The following is a 25,036-nucleotide window of genomic DNA, read 5'->3' as shown; positions in this document are numbered from 1 at the left end:
ATTTTGACCACATACCGTTCTTTCCTCAAATTCATTTTGATACTTTAGTCATGTAGTTAGGAGGAACTGCTGAAACTTTATGAATAGGCTTCGGCTTACTTATTGCTTTGACTGAATAGTACCCCCTCCCAAGTCCCCAAAGGGTTAATGCTGCCGAGGGAGCAGAAATTCATGAGCATAATCCTAAACAAGTGAGGTGCCAGTGCTATCAGGTCTATTTCAGCCGATCAGGGATTACCGCTAGCTGTCTAATCCTGCTGAGCCTCAGGGAGGAACATTCTATTGTATTTGAAATCCTGGCCAGGAAAGAACAGAAGGTTAAATGGGTGCCTTGCTCTGTAATCAAATATCACAGACACTACTTATCTATTCAATGAACAACTGACGTAGAAAATCAATTAGAAACCAAATAGGTTCTTTGGAATTTTGACGAGAAAGAGACAAGGTTAAAAAAAAAAAAAAAGAGTTTATTTGATATATTTTTATATCAGAATACCATGAATTCTAGAGCTTCAAAAGTTGTTTGAGTTGGTTTCTAAAATATGCCTTGCTCCACACTCTAGAGCCTCTGTACTATTTAATTGTGAATCTGGAGGCATTTCAGGAATATATCCTGCACTCCTGCACAGCTGATGGAGTCCTTTACCTAAGGAAACGAAAAGTCACACAAAATCAATCCACACAAAGCATTGCTTAGACTGCAATAAGAAGTCTGAAGAATGATGCAAATATGTATTCGTATGAATTTAATAAATCATGTACCTCTTCTAAAATGCATTCCTTCAACAGTGCACCATCCTCTGTGAAAATATTATGAGCACTGAGGAAGATAAGGGGGCAGCCACAGCTCCTGGGGTCTTTGTTCCCAGCAGGAAGAGACTCCTTTTGGTGGTCGAAGGTTAACACCCCTGTCTCACCACCCCCATCCTCTACCTGTCAATCTGAATAGATGTCACAGTCCATGCACACAGACAAACAGGCTGACCTGGCCAATCTGCCCTGACCTTGGGCAGACTGAAGATCAAATCTGGTTATTAATATCGGGCACAGTAAAAATGTAATCTTTCAGACGCTGGAGAAGCAGGCTGGCAATTATGCAGTAGGACACCCTGTCGATCTGGCAGCATCATGATGCTAAATGTTACAATTTTCATCTGGACCTGAGCAGGATGTCAAATAAAACCTTTTTTTTTCCTTCTGTTCTGTGAATGCTTTTGAGAGAAGTTTGCTCAGGGTCTTTATATGCCCAGCTTATCTGTCTTTTCACTTTCAATTATTTTTTGGACTCTTTGCTTTATACAAGTTCTTATAAGGTAATCCATTTGGAGGTTAAAGCAGATATAATTGGAAAATTATTGCCCTTTCATAGTCATGGAAGATATTTTACAAATGGGATGAAGTATTCTTAATACCCTCAATGCAGTTCAGTGTGCATACAATTTTAACCACGGGTTCTCATTCTCTATAATTGTTATTCCCTATAACTTTCTCTCAGAGTATATCTATCATATGAGCTAGAAAGGGGAAATAGGAGAAATCATTTAAATGCCTGGACAAACACAAAATGTGCTATGGTAATAAAGGCATTACTGCCTCAAATCACTACTAAATTTAAAAAGGGGGGTTAAGTTTAATATTCCTCCTATAATTTGCGCTATCATTTCCATATTCACAGGCCACAAGCCTCTTAATAGGATATTTATGTGTCCTAATGTTAACTATTTGGCTATAATTTCTGCCATAGGAATATCAACATTGTTCATAAAAAATTATTTTGAAAATCACATTAACTTTTCATTCCTGTATAGAAACAAAACAACACAACTGCGGAAATCACACTTCTTCAAATCTTGAGAATTCTCTGTCTACACTATAAATTGAAGCAAAGCAGCAAAAGCTATTTTTTCTTTGAAATATGGATAGCCCTCTTTTGATTTTTGTTGTCTGCCTAATCATCAAAAAAATGGTTTTTCTTTGAAAATGTTTCTGGCCTAATGTATCATGATGAGATTTTCTTTTTATAATGAGCTAGCTATTTGAACTGTCTCTGAAGGTGCACCCAAAACTTCCACACCACAAGCAGAGAGACTTTCCGTGATATGTAGAGTTATGTTACAATGAACTATCCCATTACTTCAAACCCTTGGTATTTTATATCAGTTGCTTTCTCAAGCAATTACAAATCCACTAATGCTTTAATTTGTGACACTTCTAACTGGTCTTAACAGATTATGACTATGAAGTGTCCTTGCATTTGTACTGGCACAGAAGGATAGTACAAAATGCTTTAGGCACACAGACGTACAATAATGTATTATGTCTTTTACTTACGCACGAACCTCAAAAGGTTTATAGTACAAGTATGTTTTTGCATTGAATATTACCCTAAAATGGCCAAAATGCTCAAGGCACACCCTAAGCTGAGCAGGAAACCTCCATTCTATAGTCATCTAAATGTGTCAGCTGGGCTCAAAAACTGATCAAGCCAATTGAACTATTAGTAAAATCTTGAAACAACTGTTTGACTTTTTTTTTTTAACCAGACCACCCAGTTCTTTTATTAATCCAACTCTTTGTATCTTGGGGGAGGGGGGCTTGTTTACTTTTGGTCTTTCCTGGACTACAGAGTCCATTGCCAGTGGCACTTGGATACTGTTTGGGATATGGCATTTTACATTATATCCACATTTTAAAACCTGGCTCTTGGAGTCACTACAGAACAAATTGACTATTTCAAGTTATTTATATAAAAAGGAAATTCTGTACGGATTAGCCAAAGATCTAGTTTTTAAGTTGCAAATATTAAATACTGTATCTTTTCCTGAGTGATGTGCTCAGACAATGTTGATTACGTTGTTGATGAGATTGGACACCCTGTTTATTTGCTTCTTTTTTGCACTGGTTGTCAACATAGCTGCCAGTGTGTCTGTATTTAATGTCCTATTTGGGAGAAAAGGAATGTGCAGGATATCATTGAAAGAAAATTGTCAAATTATAAGACATACAAAGTTCTCTTTCAAAAACAGGATAAAAAGGTATATGTTCACATATATACACATGCCTCCCTCTACATATGCACACACACATTTCTATGCATATCTACAAAGAGAGCGAAAGGGAGGGAGAGAGAGAGAGAATACATTTTGCGATGAAGTAAAACTGAAAAAAACAAAACTCAGAATCTGCCTTCCTAGAATAGCAAGAAAGTGAAAAACTGCAGAATCATTACAGTGAGCTAGAAATGAGCATGCAGCCCGCAGGCCTGTGAAAGGAGGTTCTCCTGAGACCTATAAGATTCCTGTTCAGAAAATAGACTATATATCTGCTGCCTGGGGATATCTTCATGTACAAGGAAAGTGGATTTCTGAGACCATGATGAGGCAAAGCATGGCTCCACAAACTTAAAAAAAGATATTCCTACAAAATTCAAACCAGAGGCCTGAGATTTTTTATTTTTACCAACTTCTAGACCCAAAATGTGGTTTCTTGGCCTAATGGCACACTGAAATGCCAGACTTTCAATAAAAGAATAGCTGTTTTTCACCAAAAGGCATTCTGTGCAAAGGCCTGCCATTTTTCCTACTGAAATGGGATTTTTTTTGGGTGGGGAGGATAACAAAACATGTCAGCCTCTTTTCCTTCAGCAAAACAATGACCAAGACAAACTGAAACTCCCACACTGGCAAACCCTGGCAAAATCCTGGGCTATGCAAGGAGGAGAATCACAGAGGAGACCAGAAGTTACACTCTCTAGCTCCTGAACATGGAAGGAACAGATGTTAAATGGAGCTGAGCTCAGTGCAACCACCATTTTCACCATAGCCTCATGAAGCCTTTAGATCTCCAAGTGGCCTTCAAAATCTTCTAGTCCAGTGGTCCCCAAGTCTGACTGATCATCACGATCATCTCCTTAAATAAAGAGATTCCCAGGAGGCAGCCCTGGGGATTATTACAAGGTCAGCCGCATTTGTGGTCTTAGAATCTGTATGTTTTCAATCTCCAGCTGGGAGTCTAATGGTCAGCTTCATCTCATCTAAACTTCCATATTATACTCACTACAACTATGCCCACTAGATATACAGCCACTTCTAAAATTCCTTTCATATAAATGTTTGATGACTACACAAAAAGTTTGAAAGTGCTTATTCTGATAAAATCTCAGTGGTAAATGTTTTTTTTTTTAATATGTGAAGTCAATTCAGTTCAGCCCCGAGCTATCTTTCTGAATACTTCAATACAGAGTCTCATTCAATTTTTTCATTTTTTTCCTAAATTAAAGGCAGGGCACGATTTACACAAATCCTAAGGTACTAATGACACAGTAAGTGTACCAAGTCAAAAACACTACTATGACTTACTTACAACAGTAAATAAATATCTTTGTTTAATATGTGACTATGTGTTTAATGCTAGTCTCCCCCCACTAAACTGCAAGCTCCACCAGAGCAAGACCTGTTTCTGGGTTGTTTGATGCTCTACCATTATTTCCTAGCAAATGCCTGACAGAGTAACTTCTAAATGAAATCAAAGTAGTAAACAAAGCACAGAGGGATTAAGAGATATAGCTGTTATTTATGCATTTATGATTTTCACCCTGCTTCCTATTTACAAGAAAAAGACATAATCATGTATTCGTGGATTAAACAAAACAAGTGGGAAACTAGAAACCTGGTTGAAACACTTCAGCAGTTTAGGAAGAGATGCTGTCAAAGCTCAGAGTAAATTCAGCTCTGAGAACCACAGAGGTGATGAAGTTTAGACCAGATCTCAAAGATAGCTAAATTAAATGATCATTTTTTCACCCTAATTGTACCTCAGGACCCATTTTATAGTCAAAAAAAAATTGAGATGACAGCCCAAAGGCGAAAGCAAATTGAATGCCAGATATAGAAGACTTAAACTCATTTTTTTAGCTATAATGCTCCATTTAATACCACTCATTTGCAAATTCACACTTGGCAGACTTGAAACCTGGTGTTTAAAAGAATAATTTGTAGTTCTTTATCTGTGGGCAAACTTCTAAGAATGAATAGATAGTGAACTTAAAGTACATAAAGGGGATAGATTTATATTTTCTGTGAGCTATTTTTACTCATTTTCAAGTTGATGAGTATGACCGCATTCTTCTTCAAAGAAAATTTCAACTGAAAGCCAATTGGAAAGGTAAAGTTAAGAGCGGCTTTTTAGGAATGACAAAGTCCTAATATAATAGTACAACCAAGCACACTTACAAAATTAAAAAGGAAAGTGTGTTACCCATAATAAAAAAAAGCAGAAGTTATCATCAAGCACAAAAAGCTGTACCAAGAGAGAAGCTGTGCTGACAATACGCAGACAATATTTTTCACGTATTAGAAAAGCTTTCTTCTCAGAATACTTTTTACAAAGCTATTTTTGGACCTTAATTAAGATTAACAGGATTCAATGGAGGGAGTTTTCCCCCCATTCACTAATATATTAACCGAGGCACCAAAATGTGTTTCAAAACCCACACAAGGAGTGATTCAGTTGAACATCTTAAGACAGAAAATGCCTAACATTATTCTTTTAAATATTTCAGGGATATATGTCATTAGAAGGGCATATCCTTCACTACCTCTTTCTGAGGCATCACCTCACACACATACCCCAGCACAGACCCAATCTTTTAATAATGGGAGGGTATCCAAAACTGATACCCACTTGTCAAAGTTCATTACATTTATCAAGTGTTGCAAATGCTGAAGGAGGCATTCAATCTTTCTATTTCATTCTTTCAAACCCAACAAAGCAGCTCCAGACAGTCTTTCAGCAGGAGACAATGTGGGAGATTATCATGTTTGCCTGCATAATCGCTCCTTAAATTTTTGTCGTGATAAAACAAAAAGGAGGAATGATCCAACAGTAATGTTCTAACACTTCTTACAGTAGGAACATTGGCAATTCAACCCCTTATCTCACCCTACTCAACAGGCTTTCTGAAGACCAGTAGGTACCTGAAAAATGGAAACTTCAAGGAACGTCATATCTGGTTGGAAAAAAAGAGTAGCCTGTAATGCTATACATAAAATATTGACTATTTTATGTTTGATTAACAGATAAGATATTAATAATAGTTATATTTATATTTTTGTACTTGCAGAAAAGAAAAATCCTTCCAACAAGTGAGCAAAGCACTAAGTAGTATTTCAGTTTATTCAAATTCTTACCATTATATAAACACACAAATTATGCATTCACAAACATAAACACAGGTGAGAAGGTGGGGGCAAGAGGGAGAGAAAATTTAAATTATTCTATTACTGTGCACTATTTTTCAATAATGAGATAACAGCTTTACTGGTATGGAAATACATATGCATTCTTTATCAAAGTTCTGCAAGGCAGGAACATAATTTTTCTCCTTAAATACCATAGAAAATCTAAATATAACTCTCTAGGTGAAACAAAGGAGTAAACACTGCTAAGATATGTTATATAAAGTACTAAAAATGTCACTACAAACTTCTGGATTTCAGGAAGGCTCTCAATGAGCCAACCCACAAGGGGAAATAAAGCACATAGAAGGAGTATTATTTATTTTCTTCTAAGAACTAAAGCTTCGTGAGTACAGAACTGCATCTTGTTCACCTTTATGTCTGCTCATCTATCTTTAGGATCCATCACAGTGATTGTTTTAAAAATGAGGGCAAAAAAGCATTTGTGTATTACCAGAACCTCAATCAAACAAAATGCATTTCAATAAAGAAATTTAAGCTATCATAAAATGTACTCAATGTTTCATTCCTACAAAGATGGGAAATTCAGCTTGTAGATATTTTCAAAGAACATAGCCTAAACTAAATGAATGGTTTATAATCTGATATAAAAAATAACTAAAGCCTATATACTATCTGAGAATTCAAAGGAGTTTTCTATATAAAATATGTTGTTTACATTCAGCTTATAAAACTGGGAGTTACTGAACACTTTTCATTCCATTCCATATGTGTATGTGTTTATACATCTGTGTGTGTGCACATTCAGACATCATTATTACAGTATCAGAAATGAAAGAGGAATCATCACTACAGGGCATACAGATATTTAAAATACAAGGCAAATCACATGTAATATATAGTGTGCATGTGCTGTTATCATTTGCAATGCTTTAGGCTTCTATAAATCATTAATTAGCAAAGCACATTTTTAGTAAAATAAAAGCCAGTTATAATTTCAATATAGTCACCAGAGACTATAAAAGTTTTGAAATATATAAAAGGCTTTATAAACATTTAATCAAACTGTATTAGTATACACATAACATATAACCATTTAGCACCTACTATGGTTCGGGTCAAGAAACTTGAACTTCATCCCATAGGCAATGAGGGAGCCATTAAGGGATTTACACAAAGGAATATTAGTCAGATTTTTGTTTTAATTAGTTAATTCAGGTGGCATTAAGGAGAATGGGTTTTTGGTCGATAAAACAAAAGGCAAGGGGACTGTTGGCTAAGCTGTGGATGTTAGATTTTTGGAGTATGAGAAGAAAGTGTTAGGGGAATGAGAGGAATCAAAATTGATGCATAAATTTCCTTAAGTAACTTGGAAGATAGTATAGTGACCCATGAAAATAGAGAATATAAAAGAAAGATCAGATATATTTAAATTCAAGTTAGGATATGTGGGATTTCAACACACAGTTGAATACATAAGCATAAAACTCAAACCTCCAGTGATCTGGTTAGAAATAGCAATTTCAGGCTCATCAATAAAGGAACCAGAAAAAATGGGTGAAATAACCAAGGGACTATGTAAAGAATAAGAAAAGCTTTCCAAAATGGAACCTAGAAAAAAAAAAAAAAAACCCACCATCTAAAGGGTGGAGAGAGAAAGAGCAGCTTAAGAATAAAGACCAGAGATAAATAAGAAAAAGTGACTTAAAGAACTAATGTCTCTAATTAGTCTCTAATGACAATATAAAATCAGAGCAGAAGTTGTCAATTGAAAGTTGCAATTTCATTAACTTGAAAAAGGCAATGAAAGTTTACTTAATTTCTCCAAGGTCACGTGGCTGATGATAGAGACAGAGTTGAAATTTGCACTCAGACTATCTGACTTCATTGCCCACAGTTTTAAACAAAATACCTCATTACAACAATGAAAATGCATTGAGAGGAGATATTTGAAAAGGAATGGCTTGCATGAGGCAGAAAGGGAAGGAAGGAAGGGCACAACTGTCAGAGCTAATCTTTGAAAAGAGGCATGTATCTCCTGAAAGAGGAGTAAAAAAGAAATGATAAGATAGAGATTTAGAGATTTTGGAGGGAGGTGATAGAGGGACGGCAAATTAGATAATTCACCAATAGCTATCAACCTTCTTACTGAACTAATCAGCTAGAGTGATTAAGGGGCATCAGGGGAGTGATAAAATATGAAATATCCTTTAAAGAAAAACTGAAAAGGAGCTGGCTAGGTACAAAATAAGAATAGATTGGCAGTAAGGAGCATTTAGCTAATACAATTGATGACCAATCTAGCAACTGCACTCCTAGGTACATACCCAAGAGAAAGAAAAGCATGCCCCTGCAAAAACATGCACACAAAGATTCATAGCCATCATTATTCATAATAGCTAAAAAGTAGAAGCAAACCAACTTTTTTGCCCATCAACTGAAGAAGGGATAAAATGTGGTATATCCATGCGGTGGAATATTATTCAGCAGCAAAAAGGAAAGAAGTACTGCCAAATAGTACAACATAAATGAAACTTGAAAACATTATGCTCATTAAAACAAGTCAGCCATAAAAAGTCACATATTGTATGATTATACTTACAAAAAGTGTCCAGATGAGGCAAATCTGTAAAGATGGAAAGTAAATTTTGTGGTTGCCTCCAACTGGGGGTAATGGGAAGACTGGTGGTGGAGATGATAACTTAATCACATGACATTTCTTTTGGGGGTGATGAAAATTTTCTAAGATTGACTGTGCTGATGGTTGTACAACTCTGAAAATCCCCTAAATCACTAAACATACAATTCAGTATGATGTGCAAATTATATTGCAATAAAGCTATTACCAAAAAAAAAAAAAAAAAAAAAAGACATGAAGCAGAACACAGTGGCCTCAATATCCATTGCATTGTCAAAATGGTAGATTTTATAGTATAAAACTTTAGTTCCTTCCTTTCATAATTTAGAATTGCTTTCGTCAAAATTTCAGTCACATTTTCCTATACAATTTCATGCTTAAATAATGAAATTGCTATCTTATTGCAACATTTCCCCAGTATGACATCCAACAGATAATCAATTTAAAAAGATAGTTGTTCTGGCTACCTACTTCCCTGAATTTCAAGGATACTCCAAGTCTAAGTGTCCTGTGATATCTATTGTGACTTTTAAGACCAAAGAAAACAATACAGTACTAATTAGAGAGATATTAATTAGAGCAAACTTTTGCTTTTAAAAATGCTTTTTAAAAATTTACTGCTAAAACCTTTGTAATGGTTACTTGCTCCAAGGTAGGCTCAAGATCTGCCTTTTGTAAGGGAAAAGGGTTTTATTTGCTTCCACAATTAGGGAATCCTTTCAGTTTTTAAAGAATGTATCATTTTTACCAAATCAGATCCTGTTCCCTGAAACTTTGATTAGTCACATGTACATACAGAACTGATTTCAGGGCTCATTGATGAGTCTTGCACAAATCACCAAAGGTTTATTAGCTCTAGGAACTGAGAACATTTACAATGTACAGGAAAGGATTTTTTTGCAACCTACTTTAAAACAAAATAAGTGCACATTAGTGATTAACCCATAATCTTCATCAATTTTGGTTTTATTATTTCTTCATATATTGTATTGTCACTCTTCACACACTTCCCTCCCTCCCTCCCTCCCTCTCTTTCTCCCACTGTCACTTTCTCACCTATCATACATACACACGTGCACATGCATACATGCGCACACATAATTTTTTCCCAGGGTTTGGGCAAAATAAGCTAAGTGGGACTCCCTGGATATGACGTACTGGAAACATCATTGCGATACTGGCATTTTTGTCTTTTCAACCACCTAACACATGCACTAAAATATAATCATTTTCTTCTATATCCATTGAAAAAGAATTCAGTGTCACCTTTTTTGAAAATTGTTAAGAGGTATTAAAACATGCTACAAGAGTGTGTAAGTAGATATGCCTTGACATTTATTTTGAAATTTATACTTAAATAAGTGTTGACAAAATGAAGCAACTAGATACTTAGGAAGATGTTTTTGTATTTATGACTTAAAAGACAGTACTTCTACCTACATGTTAAGGATGGATATTCTAAAAACTAAGTAGTTCAACCTAAAGCCCACCTTAGATTTTCCTAATACTTAGGGAATGAAGAGAGCCAAAGGCTGTATTCCTCCTAAAATGAGTTATTTATGAATTCCCCTTGCATCTAATTTTAAAGAACTTTGTTATGAGAAATAGTGTCTATTCAGGGAATACTCATCATGGAAAAACCAAAACCATGGTATTGGGTCCATCCAAATATGTTTTTGTTTAATTACAGTATTTGCAAATAATAATAAACTAACACTTGCATTTAGTCAAATTATTTCTCAAAAAAACAACAACACCCTAACAGGTTTTAGAGATTTTTCTTTCTCTTTTTAAAGTGATATTTAGCATCACATAGTAAATAGATGGGTTTCTCCTTCCTGAAACATTGTGTAGAAAAATTCACATAAACTTTAATTTTAAAAATCAATGGTTTCTCTGAAAGGTGCATTTTGGTGTTTGAATAACTCCCAATTTAACATGCTAACTTTTTCAATAATAACACTATTTATTTGTGTAAAAATTGGGAATCATCTCCCTTCCGTCTCTGATGCCATCTACTCTGTTACTTAGTGGTAGGTGCTGAATATATATTGAGTTTAAAGGAGATGCCTTGTAAATTGACTCTCTTTCAGAGGTGATGGCAATTAGACTTGCTACCTGATTTCCTGCAACTCAACAATGAATGATTTTATGCCCTAGGGACATATACTCGTTTTATTCTCAGGCCTGCCAATTGGATAGTTAGGAATATTTAAAGTCTTTGAAAGTTACTGTCCATTACAGATATTGAAATGTTCTGACATCTTTTACAGATATTGGGAGCTTCTCTATTGCTAACAATTCATTCGTTTCAAAACAGCAACCATTAGAACTTTCCAATATAAGAACATTTCATTAATGCATGTGATCAACTAAGGCAGTGTGAGTGATTGGCCTCACACTTACAAGATTGTGCCAAATCTTGTAACCAACCAGATTTAGGAACGCTAGATGTCTCCAGGTATCTCTAAGTTCAGTCAATGTAAATAGTTCTAACAAGATTTTGGGCTTTAGATTGGAGTCATCAGCAAAATTCTGAGGGAGGAGAGAGAGGAAGGGAGCGCATTAGAAACGCATGGTGGGATCTCACTTATGTGAACTAGCATTAATAAGTGAACTTGGAGAATTTAAGTTAAGAACACGGGTTATCAGGAGACAGAAATAAGGTAGAGATTGGTAATTGGTGCCGAAGGAATACAGATTATGCAACAGGACTGACTGCAAAAATTCAGATATGGATAGCACAATACTACCTGATTATAGCACAATAATATAAGTATTGGATGAAGCTGAATGTGAGTTTGATTGAGGGAGAAGGGCTGGGGGCACATATGAAACCAGATGGAAAGATAGAGAGAGGATAAAGACTGAGATGGTATAATTTAGGAATGTCTAGAGTGTACAATGATGGTAATTAAATGTACAAATTAAAAAAAATGTTTTTGCATGAGGAAGAACAGAGGTATGTCAGTATTGCAGGGTGTTGAAAATAGACAGTAGATGGGAAAAAGTACAATCAATGTAAGCTAGGCTCTCTAGTCAACAGCAACATTGTAATAGCTTCCAGTGAACGTGGCAAAGGCATTATGTCAAAACTAAATGTCATGGGCAGGCCACAGTGGCTCAGCTGGCACACCATGGCTCAGCAGGCAGAGCTCTCGCCTCCATGCCAGAGACCTGGGTTTGATTCCTGGTGCCTTCCCATGTTAAAAAAAAACTAAATGTCAACAGTCAGAAGGGTTAGAAAAGGGTATGAATTCTTTATAGTAGAAAAGGAAATGTCTACAGATAGAGTATGGTGGTGAAGGCACGTCTATACACTTAGGCTGGATTGTATGATGTGTGAATAAAGCTATTTTAAAATGAACGGAGAGAAACAAGTGATAGAGAAAATGTGGAGAAAGAAATGTACCTATTCACTATCAGTAGAGATATGAGAGGTGCAGCTCCTTGGAAGACATGTGGTAGTTCCACAGGAGGCCAGGGTTGGGGTTGCCATATGATCCTGAAACCCTGTTGCTCAGTAAATACCAGGAGGAACTAAGTGTAGGGACACAAATGGATATTTGCACACCGGTGTTTCTGGAGGCAGGGTTCTGTGATCCATAATGAATGGAGGGGGCCTAAGGGTACAATGACAAAGGAATGGAAGGGGGGAAATATGATGTACATATACAACAGACTACAAAGAAGCCACAAGAGAAATGAAGTTGTGAGGCATGCAACTAGATGAATGAACCTGAGGAGCTATATGTTGAATGAAATGTCAGAAACAAAAAGGCAAGTATTATCATGCCTCAATCATATGGAATATCTGTAATATAAAAAATTTGGTAAATTAATGTCAAGAGCACGGGATATCAGGTCAGGCATATTGAAAAGGGTCCTAGATTGAAAGCCTTTACTGCAGTCACATATATTCAGGAGAATATATTCAGGAGAATAATTCCAAATTCTGAGATACTGAGTTGTTAGTATGTAACAGGGTCTTTCCCAGAAACTTCGGGTATTTATGTGACACCTGAGACTCAGAGTTCGAGTACTGAAGCTACGAAAACCAGCAGTACCCCACAGAGGAACTGTTTAAAAAGTAAAGTAGAGATACAAATGAAGCTGACTTGGATAAGACTAAGGCATATCAGAAAACTGGGTAAAGAATGATATCACCCAAATTTTAAAACTTCTGTGTGAGACCAAAGGGAGAGATGTTTATTTGTTGCAAAATTTATATTTTGGGTAGTACAATTCCTAATTTAATTTGCATGGTGAGTTTAGTTGAACACCATAAGTGCATGGAATCTTGAATAGGGCATGAGATGTTATTGGTGTGTCCAGGTTAGTGTGATGCCCTGATAAATCCCACAGTGATTTGGACAGTGAATAAAAAAGTATTTGCAAAAGCCCCTTGGGGAAATAGGGAGAAACGGGGAAATATCCAAATTCCCCATTTGCAGAATTTCTGATATTCTCCCAAGCAGTGGGTCAACCAGGTCAACAGGCTGAGTCCTCAATCTTGGGGTTCACCCCTATGAAACTTACTCCTGCAAAGGAGAGGCTAAGCCTACTTAAAATTAGGCCTAAGAATCACCCCCAGAGAAGCTCTTTTGTTGCTCAGACATGGCCTTTCTCTCTAAGCCGACAAAGCAGGTGAACTCACTGCCCTCCCCCACTATGTGGGACATGACTCCCAGGAGTGTCAATCTCCCTGGCAACATGGGACAGAACTCCCAGGATAAGCCAGTACCTGGCATCAAGGGATTGAGGGCCAAAAAAGGGAAGAGAGAGATGAGACAAAATAAAGTGCCCATGGCTGAGAGATTTCAGAGTCGAAGGAGGTTATTCTTATACATTATATAATATCCCCTTCTTAGTTTATGGTGTATTGGAGTGGCTATAGGGAAGTACCTGAAATGGTAGAGCTGTGTTCCAGTAGCCTAATTTCTTGAAGATGATTGTATAATGATATAGTTTTTACAGTGTTTGTAAAAACACTGTGTGATTGTGAAAACCATGTGTCTGATGCTCCTTTTATCTAGGGTATGGACAGATAAGTGAAAAATATGGATAAAAATAAACAAATAATAGGAGGAACAAGGGTTAAAATAAATTGAGTAGATTGAAATACTAGTGGCCAATGAAAGGGAGGGGTAAGGAGTATGGCATGTATGAGTTTTTTCTTTTTTCTTTCTTTATCTGAAGTGATGCAAATGCATTCATGGTGATGAAGACACAATTATGTGATGATATTGTGAGCGATTAGTTGTACACCGTGTATGGAATATTTGTATGTTAAGAATGTTTGTATGTTAAATTTTATCAATAAAAATATTTAAATAAAAGGAAATAGATGATGGAAAGAAAATCTGGGAACTTTGTAACTAAAATGGATCAAAGTACAAAGTGAGAGATAGAAGTAAAAAAAGAATGATAATAATTCAAACAAAGAGAAGGATGCCAGGAAAGGGAGAGAGGAAGAGACTCAGGGTAAGGGCAGAGAGTAGGTTGTGCTTGAGTTGTTCCTGTGCAGTAAGCTGAATGCTTAGGGAGGCACATTCCCTCTTTCAGGTCAGTGGGGTACCATTTAGTACATTACTGCTGAAGTACCCTGGTGACCTGAATGAATTAATGTGGCTTCCAAAGGTGCTTAACTTGCAAGCACTGAGAGCTCAGGCACTAGAAGTGATAAATATTCTATTAGTCCTCTCTATTCAATATACAAAACACCCAAAAATGCCAGTAAAAGGATTTTTTTTTAAGCAAAAGAATTCTGTTGTGACAGGAAATGTGCAGGTAACAATTTTAATCAGCAGTTTTGCCTTCCTGCTTGCAGACAAACCAGTGGGTGTAAGTTTATCATTCTAGAATGCGGCACTCATCTGAGTAAATCCTAGGTAAACAGGCCAGCTCTCAAGTTGCATTGCAACTCTAATATTCTTTAAGGAAACCTGCTGGTTTGAAGGGATAAACACAGACTCCAAAATGATTAGACCCTAGACAAATGACAAAGTTTGCCTTTGAGGTCCAGGGCCTTTCTCTTCCTTTCACACTCCCTGCTCTTCTGATCCTCAAGCAACAAAAGTTTTTTTATTACATTATGTAAGCTGGGGCGGTGGGGAGAGGGTGGGATTTAAATTCCAGCACAGGCTTTTACTATCTTTGAGGCTTTGAGAAGGCCTTCCTCTCTGCATCTGTTTCCTCAAATATAAAAATGGGAATAATAACATAAAACTATTAAGAAAAGTAAAATGAGATGATACTAACTCATTATGGTTGTTAGCAGCATTTGTTCACTCTTTAGAATGTAGCAGCATTTTAAAGGACAATAAATGGGTAAGTCAATGATCAATATGATTTCACTGTTGACAGAATATGTGGCATCAGAGGGGATTCTTTGGGTGAGATTCTTCCTAGTATATTAAAAGTCGTATATAGATAATCAATTGCCAACTCTATCTATACCTGAGGCTCTTCTTGCCACAGGACACATCATCACAGACCAAAAATCAATATTTTAAAACTTAAAACGCTCTCCTCCTGAACTGGAGGTAGCCAATACAGTTGAATCTGTCAATAGCTCATTTCTCTGCATTCCACTAATTTTTTCAGCAAATACATAGGACAAAACATTGTTGAACCCTAACCTTTCTCTGCCACCTCTTAAAAAATGCTTGATGAAGAAATATAACCCTAACACCTATTCTTTAAGCAACGAGGAAAGAAAAGTTTGACTAGGGTTGGGAGATTCTGATCATTTGTTAGCTGTCACAATCACATCTAACATGACCAAGTGGGAGTATACTATGTAAGAAATATATATTCCATGCTATCTAATATTTCCAAAGAGAGAAAGGTTTCAGGAAAATCTGAATCAATTGAGCATGTCTCAATCCTTTTCTATACTTACAAATGTGTATTTAATATGCATAAGCGTTTTATTCAGGACTATAAAATTACTGTTCCTGAAAGATAAAAATAGAATATCAATTAAAATTATAAAATGCTGTCACACATTATCTATGTGATAATAACAGAACTCATCATTAAAATTATATATTTTAAGCAGAACTTCCACTAACAGTATTGTAAAATGACCTTACAGACTCCAAAAATCATGCCAAATTAACACTCTGTTTATATAGAAGAATTGATTGAAGATGTAATTTGACACATTATGCATTCTTTACTAAGTGGTTTTCTTCATTTTTTAGGCATTGCATCAGTAACATCCTCCTGTAGGATGACGAGCAGCATAAACGTTACAACTAATTGAAGAGCCCTGTCCTGCTCTCAAAGTGACACCATAACCCTTTCTTACACTGACGGATTAAGTATTTCTATGCAGCAGGGCAGTTAGACTAAGCCAAGATATACAAGGAATGTTGTTCTACATCAAATGATGACTCAAAAGACCAATTCACACACTCAGCCCTTTGAACCATCATTGTCAGAAAAGCTCATGGACTTTGGATGACTAGATCCATGGATTCAACGCTGAATCTTATTAATGTCCCTGACATCTAACCACCAAGTGTAACCCGTAATATTGGTGAGTAGAGTGAGTTAGGAAGCATCATATTGTCTCTGGACAACAGTTAGGAGATGGCTTAAATACCCCACTTCCACGGGACTTAAGTGGACGCAGTGGCTGACTGAATTACACTGGCTTCATCTAGAGAGTGACAAAAAAGACATAAGCAGAGTCATTCAAAATCAGGGATGTAGGTAAATGCTCAGTAATATTTACTGGTGTTAAAGATTGTGGCATCACTCAGGTATTCTGCAAACAGTTTTGCAACCACGGAACTCCGCCTAGGTTATTGAATCTGTAAAGACATTTCCTGATGGGTTTTAGGTGGCTGTGCCTCCACTTCTGTTCTTCATTCTTTGAATGAATCAGATCATCCTAAGGTCCCTTAAAATGTACTGGTAATTCAGATGAAAGTCCCTTTTAAGGCTTGAATAATCTGAATAATGAACAAATCTCCACATCTAATTCAACTCAGCCTGAGCCTAGGCTGACTCAAAGCAAACTTGGGGAAGCATTTCCAGTAGAACTCTGGCAAGCCAGATGTCCTGGAAGCAGAGCCGTGATCATTATGCACATAACCAGCTCCTCCTCACTCCACCCCAGCCCAAAGCCCTTTCAGCAGCACGAGGCCTGGTTAACATATGGCTCTGGCTGCATAATCGTATGGCATCCCAGCATCTATTTGAACATTTCAGCAATTTTAAACAAGCTCCACTGACAGGGACGATTAAATTGAAGCCAAAAGAACTTGCAGGGAGAGCACGTTAATGATCAGATAACACCTTTGTCTGCATTACCTAAATGACCTCAGGGTGGGTGATGTGTAAGCAATTTACTATTTTGGTTAAGCCATACTTATATTTCACATGAGATAGAATGGATACAAGCTACACCAAAAACGTAACATAAATCAGGAAGTATGAGCCGATGAGTTCTTGGAGTGAATGGCAGTGCCAAATGGTTGGCTGGGTTTCTGGGATGTGGTACATGAGTGGGTAAATGTTGTGTGTGCCTAGTGCAAGAATGTGTGCATATGTGTGTGTGTGTGTGTGTAAGGTATGTGTGTCTGGAAAGAGACAGACAAAGGTAGTCCTTGGCAAGGGGCACTAGGAATGCTTCTTTCTCACTCCCTGCCCCTACCTGACCTCCACAAATTAGAAATACATTCCTATGAAGAAATTCCTTTCAAAATGCACCCTGGGAAATGCTTAAAAGCCATTTACACCTTTGGATACACTAGTCTGCTTTTATAAAAAAACAAACAAAAACTTCTTAACCAAAGGCATGCTAATTTTCTTTGGAGAATTAGATGGGTAATTTTTGAACATAGAATATTCCTATGGAAAGAAGTTCTAGGTGGTGTAAAATAGCAGAATTTCCAGAAAAAAAAAAGAGAGAGAGAGAAAAGCATGACTAGCATGTGTCTAACATGTGGGGGAGATGGTAGCTTTGGTTGAGGAAAGGGATGTAGAAAATAAAATAGGAGGGTTCCAATGACACACTGTGCTTTCTTTAAATTTTATCTGGGTTTGGTAACAATTTCACACCTAACACTCATTTTATTTATCCTGACATGGATGTAATAAGTTGTTAATGCCAGGGATAAAGTATAAGGCTTTATTTCTAGGAATTGATACACACACACACACACACACACACACACACACACACACAATTTCAATAGACAGAATTCCTGGGTCTTTTTTTTTTTTCTAGTGGCCTATAAAGAGTGTTCTCAGCTCATAATATAATATATTACTCGCTATATGAATGCAGGGAGAAAGTCCATATTTGTGTTGAAGTAGCCACGTTATAACATACGGCTGTGTCTCAGCAAATGCCAAGCATAAAAACAGAAGAAGACGTCATAGATAGGGCTAGCCAATTACATTGTGATCTGAAAACACCATGATTTATTAGCAGCTATTAGCTAACCAACTCCTCTTTATTTTATCTATGTATTTATTAGTTATAAACAGTTATAAATATATGCATGCATATATATTTTTTACTGCAAAGAATGTGTTTTCCATATCTGCCTTGTCTATTTATATGAGAATAGAATAGAATAAATTGAATTGCAATTATTTTTTTTAATAAATCCTACAACTGGCATTAAATTTCACACTGCATTTCAACCTTGAAATGAACATAAATACGAAACTAATACAAAAAGTGCAAAATATTCCATATTCAGGTTAATGTTCAACAACAGGAAAGAATAACTTTTGTTTATCTCTGAAAACAGCTTTTTCATCGAAACAAATGACTAGAATAAGATTAAGAAAATCCTGTTTTGGTTTCTTAGATACACATACATATTCCAATTTCCCTTTGCACAATGACTTTTATGCAAATGTGTACCACACAATCTCCTGACCTCTTTTACCATCACACCGGGACAATGACAGTTCAATAATTGAAATGGTACATATCTCATATATTTGATTTTCAAATTGCAAGGTTGGACTCAGACCTATTGAAATGAAAATACTTCTGCCTCTTCGCTAATTCCAAACTGATCAGGTTATTATTTCCTACCAGTTAAAAAAAAAGAAAAAGTAAGTGAATCTAATTATTCAAGTTTTTATTTCCTTTCCCCAAACTTTCCCCAATGTGCCTCCTTGCATTCTCCTCTTTGACCCCCCCTCCACACCTTGATTTTCGTTCTTAACACAGATTCTTTCATCAATAACATGGATAATGAGAAAACCCCAAAAATGTTCCTTGGGGGAATGTTACACTCGAAGTTACCTACGACAAAATCCCACGTGTGTTCCTTTGCTCACCGTGGAGACAAGCGATTCATTCACTGCACTCAGCCAATTTGAAATCCAAATATGAAACAACATTATGGAATTCAGACAGGCTATTCTGCTTCAATACCAGCAGACTCAGGAAGGAAAAAAAAGGTAGTATAATTAAGCTTTTAACTTTGAACCAGTAGAGCTGTGAACACCTCACTTAATACATCTAATATTATAGGAGCAGCTGAAGTGCAGGTGCTGCTGGAGGATTTGCATTCCCTGAATTGGAGATGGTTTGACCAATCAGCTGACCAGAAAAGTGTTGGCCATACCGATCCAAGAATAAACTAAACTATAAATCCGAAATATTGCCAAAGGCTTATTTTTTCTTCCTCAGTTTAAATGTGTGGTGCTAAGTGGTTTTGCATTTATATTTTTTTTACTGTACTCTTTGGAAAAATGTTGGGTCATTTGAGGGATAGGACAAAATGCAACTTTTTAAAAAATGAGGGTTAGAAGAAAAGGGGTTTCTTTAATATGTTCCTCAGTTTATTCATTAGTCCTTTTTTATCCTTCAAATATTTACTGAGGATTTACTAGAGGATGCAGAGGCATGCAATTAGATGAATATAATCAAATTTAATAAACCGGTTTGCTGAAAATCACTTTTACATGATAAATACAGATAAATAACTTGCAAGACTTATTGTAGCTGTCTATGGATTCGAGATCTATTAACCTTACTTTAAATACAAATCAAACATTAAAAGAGAAAATAAGGACAATCTACAGTTGCATTTTATTGTCTTACTTTCCTAGACCAATTTTGCTTCAATCTTAACATTTCTGGAGAAGACAAATGAAAGCTTAACAATGCTTAGGGTTTCAGAAAATTCCACATTAAGAAATTAGTAAGATTTTCTTAACAACATTCCTTTAAAAAAACTCTAAGGAAAATAACACTGCCAAAAATGAATACAGCTCTGTTTGTTTTTGCAGTAAGCGTTTGCAAGAGACATAAAGGTATTTTTTTTTTGAGCCCATATGGAAAGATCATCAGCACATTCTGCCTCTGGGTTTTTTGCCAAAACACCATAACCCACAAGCCTTCTACCTTAAACATGAAAGGAAAGGTGTTGTTCTGGTCAAATAAAGAAATATTTTTTACTAGCATACGTCTAATGTTAAAGCTGCCTAAATCCTGCCAAATACATTAAAACCACATCTGTAAAACAGATTTTCATTAAATTGATCAGTTTAAAGTTAAGCAGCTAGGCAGATGATGCTTTTAAGCTAACCCTTAACTTTTAACCTTTAACCTCCTTAAAGCAGAACGAGGACACACACTTTTAGGGCAAGGCTGCTTCAGTCTGACAATGCAAGAGGGAGGGCGGCATACTCAAATCGAACTGACACATCACCACATTTAGAGTGTTATGAATCAATATGTTGTCAATAACGAGAAAAGCTGTTTTCTCACAGCTCAGTATTTGTCTTAGAACTGCTACTTGTCAGTTTTCCTTAAAGTCTAAATAATTCACAATGCAAAATGATGTAAATTAAACTCCTAATGAAAATGAATTTTATATAGGAGATTATTGTCTAGTCATTAACTCCGAAACTATTTTAAGTCTAATTTTAATATTTGAGCTATATTACAAACCATCATTTTTCCAGGCACAGGCCAATTTGTTAGGTTCTCATTTAAAAGCAATTAATGTTCCTTATGAACCAATTTTATTTTGCCGATACATGGAGACAAAGCTTGCTAATATCCTCATTACTGCACTTCCAAATCCGCTCTGTCTGACTCACAGTCTCGGTTAATCAGTTGAGAAGTGGTATCCTCAACACACTGCTACTCTGGAGCATTTTTCTAGTTGCGACCAGAAAGAATGAATGCCCTTTGAAAGATAATGCAAAAGAATACAGTTCATCTAATACCAAGTTTCAGTAGCTCAAATATCTTCTCTCCAATCTTTTAATTCAAGGTAAATTTGTTCAAAGTAATTTTTTTTACTTGTTTACTGACCATATTTAAGTAGTATACTACAAGGACACTTGGCTATTTAGGAGATGAGCAAATAAAGAAGAGTAGGGAAAAGCAAAATTTTCTATGATTTATGTTTAAACATTTTTAAAGTAAGAGAACACCCTTTAATTCTGTGTTCTGAAGTCCTCTCTGCTTTAAAATCTTTTTTACAGTCAAGAATCTTCTCACAAACAGTTTTTATACACTTAAAGGCAAAATCCAAGCCTCTCTGCAAAGGAACTTTGAGAGTATCTACAGCATCAGAAAATTGCTCTGCAGATAGTGAGGTGGTCAATACATGCCCATGGAATAAATGGATGGATAAACTTCACACGCAGGCACAGATATACACACACATTTAAATAATCATTAAGCAAGATGATCAAAGAACTTTTCCTGAGAAAATAAACAGTAACACTCCACCTTTCTCTGAATTCCCATGTGAGATTAATAAAATAAAAATCTTGTGCATTTATATCTTCTATTCAAAACACGTTCATTTAAAGTATTAGAGGAGGTGCGTGAATATAATAAACACAGTTCATGAATATTCTATATAGCTTCCAGGGTCTAGATCTATTATTTATACAAATGCAATGTTTGTTTGTTTGTTTGTTTTCTCCTAGATATTCTAAAAGTTTTAATGGGTCAGGTGTCAATAGACAAAAGTAGACAACTAATGGTTGTCAGCTGTTTGAGGCTGCAAAACCTATGAATTATAACACAATTAATCCTTTATATTACACATTTAATACCGCCAACTAGGAAGCCCTCCATCTTACATTAGGGCCTGCACTCCCTTCAAACTGTGTAACCCAAACCTAATGCTTTCATTATTGATCCACAGAGGGCCGATGTCACAGGCACAATGTTACAAATTCTCACACTGAGTCCTTAGGTTTGTAACGCCACAGTACATCAATCTAGAATCTGAACTTCACAATAGAACAATCCAAACCAAGAGAACCACACTAACCCAAATAAACAATTATTGAGCCTAATCTAGATAGCCATACTCTGCTCTTTCTGTTGTGTTTACAATTTTAAATGGCGCTAGAAAAGCCAGGGGTATGATAATCACTGGTGACTCCTGATAGTATAGTTATCACTGATTTCTAGTACAAATCAATAGATAACACTTGCAAAATGGATTTTGTAATCTATTTAGAGCTTGTTACAATGACTAATGGTTTGCAATATTTTCTGAATTTTAATATCCTCTAGACAAAAGAAGTTTTTAATAAGTTACCAAGTTATTCATCATAGAAATGAAAGTGTTACATTTGTACATGAACCAAGACAATCCAGCCAATACGGTAAGCAAACTGCAGAAAATACATTACCCAGTAATTAAGGCTTAGAAAAAAAGTCAAGACAAGTGTGTAATAAATGCTGTTCATCACTTGCACATATTTATTATGTCTCCCTAGTTTCCCCCCCCCAGGAAAGATAAAAATATATTTGCCATTTTATGAACAATATTTATCTATGCCACACCCTCCAACTTTGGAGGAAGAAAACATTATTAGCTGGGAAAAAAAAGGACTATAAACAACAACAGCTTTTACTTCTGAAGACTCTAGTGGTGCTTAGGATGAGTATGTTTACTCAGTGTTACTGGGAATACACAGAAAAAAAAAAATTCCACGTTTTGATAGTCCTTATTTGTCACCAAACAAAAGATGATGGACTTATGAGTCAGGGCATTTTTTTGTGCCCTCTGCTCCTCATAACCATCAACACTTAGTAAAGAGTGGTGCTATTTTTTTTAAAAAAGATCAATCAATAAAAAAGGTTTTCAAAGTATTATTTTATACATGAAAACACCTAGGAAAGTTCTTTTATTGCAGGAAACCAATAAAGCAATCGATGCTACTGAGATGGGTGCAAATGGGACATATGGCAAATCTTTTAAACAGATTCTCCAATTCCACGTACCTCAATGTGCTTTTAGTAACGTTAATCAGAAACCGAGTACCATAGCCCACCTTCTTTTTTTCTTTTTCCATAACTTGCAGATCTGGATTCCAAGCTCCACAACAGTTAATTAACTCCCTTCTCTATGCTGCGCCCACAGAAAGGGATGCCACTGCTTACCTTGTAGAGCTTCAGGGCCGCCTCATGTCTGTGATTGGTGGTGTGCAGGCGTAATTTATCCACACTGTTGGTGTAGTAGTCGCAGGCGTTGCATTTTAGGTGAACGGGGTTGCCAATGGCGATGCACTTCAGCCTCCACTCATTGCTTTTGCCCCCTTCTTTAATGTGAGCCACCAGTTGATATTTCTGCATATGTTTATCAGTCTTGCAGTGGAGCTGGAAGTTGGCTTTCAGCTGAGTGTTATAGTTACAGAGCTTGCACTGGTAGATATCTCCAATTACAGCCCTCCATTCCTCTTCAGGGAGAGAACGCTCACTGCTCACATGCACACTTAGGGCCTCCAGGCTGTCAGAGGTGAATTTGTTGCAAACAGCACACTGGAATAGCTTCAGCGCTGGGTCACTGATATAAGGTGACAGCTCTCCTGCAGTAAGGAGGGACAGGTCATCACCCATTAGCTGACCACTGGCAAGCCGGATTTCAGGCGGCAGCTCATTATTTACTACAGGAAAAAAAAAATTAAAAGGAAAAATAGAGACTAGCAAACACAGCACACACAAAGGAATCTGTAAACTAAATTCTTGACAAGGAATGTGCTTTCTCTAGAGCTTAAACTATAAAAAGCTGTAATAGGATTGAATCAGGATCAATTACAATCATCCCCTTCAACTTCTAAATTCCCTCATCAGATAGCTTTAATTACTCCTATTGGGCATGATGTCATTCTGAAATTTGTATTTTCGAGGGCAAGAGAGTTGATCAATACGATAACAAAACAGTCACGTGCTTGCCATTGAAGAGCCTAGATGAACTTATATGCCCACTAATTGTTAGTGCCTAATTTGTCCTAAAGCTTGATGAGATTTGGCTAATACTGTACATGTGACGGTAATCTACCAGCAAATACCTAAGATAAGCTAACGTATTATCATTAGTTTAATTACCTTCGATCGCAGACATTAAAATATATCATTAGAAAATAATGGCACACCGTTTTGCAATGCTTCAAGTTTGATATTTTAAGAACTAAGCACCTAAATTGAAGCTATGAGTCACCTGAGATCTGGCTAATGCTTGCCAGTAATTAATACAAATTAGCGTTTGTTAATCAAAGTATGGCATGAAGGCAAGCTTTGCTACAGTCCCTTATTCTACCATTGATCCCTTAACTATTTCCTCTCTGAAGTTAAATGAGACGCGAGGTAGAAGCACAAACGGTTTGATAAGCCAGCTTAAAGAGAAAGTCCTTTCTGGTAAACCATCTCCAATTTGCTGAAAACCAACACATCATGAGGGTGCATCACAGCAAATCAAAATGTGATTAGAAGCTAACAGCAGTGCAGAAGAGCACAGATACTGACCCAGTCCCGGAGCCAAAGCTGCTGCTGTCGCTGGGTCCAGCTGGAATGGGTTGAGCATCAGCTGAGGGTCCGCAGGGTTTTCCAGTTTCATTCCGGTCAGGCCTATGTTCTGGGCTAGGTAGTACTGGTAAAGCTCTGCCTCCGCCGGGGCGAGGCCCAAGTGCAGGTTATGCTGGAGCTGCTTCATGTTCTGCTGCAAAAGCATCATGTTATGCATGTGCTTCTCACTGGTCATGTGAATGCGGAGGTTCCGGGCGACGTTAGTTTCGTAATCGCAAACCTCACACCGCCAGGTGGGTTTCTGTTTGGGTTTGGACGGAGAGGGTGTTCCACAGCCACTGAGACTGGCATTGGGGGCGGGGGCAGAGTGGCCGAACACCTGCTCGCCGGTGCCGTTTTGGAGATTCTGAACATTGTTCAGGTGCTTGTCTGACT

General features: G+C 36.7%; 1 protein-coding gene across 6 annotated transcripts in view; it reads right to left on the bottom strand.

Annotated features, from left to right (window-relative positions):
* ZFHX4 (zinc finger homeobox 4) overlaps nt 1–25,036 on the bottom strand; it is a 185,055-nt gene that overhangs the window by 134,895 nt on the left and 25,124 nt on the right. For 5 of the 6 annotated variants that reach the window (XM_077167037.1, XM_077167042.1, XM_077167040.1 and 2 more), the window contains exons 2-3: nt 24,602–25,036; nt 23,240–23,742 (exon numbers count right to left, since the gene is read on the bottom strand). The exon at nt 24,602–25,036 is cut by the window's right edge and continues 2,201 nt beyond it. In XM_077167037.1, the coding sequence (XP_077023152.1) occupies nt 23,240–23,742; nt 24,602–25,036 (938 nt within the window). The remainder of the gene's footprint in view (nt 1–23,239; nt 23,743–24,601) is intronic. The other variant, XM_077167041.1, reaches the window with a different exon arrangement.

Source organism: Tamandua tetradactyla, chromosome 6 (assembly GCF_023851605.1).
Source record: "Tamandua tetradactyla isolate mTamTet1 chromosome 6, mTamTet1.pri, whole genome shotgun sequence".
In the NCBI taxonomy this organism is placed as follows: domain Eukaryota; kingdom Metazoa; phylum Chordata; class Mammalia; order Pilosa; family Myrmecophagidae; genus Tamandua; species Tamandua tetradactyla.
The sequence above is the reverse complement of the archived record's forward strand: the minus strand, read 5'-3'. Positions and strand labels throughout refer to the sequence as shown.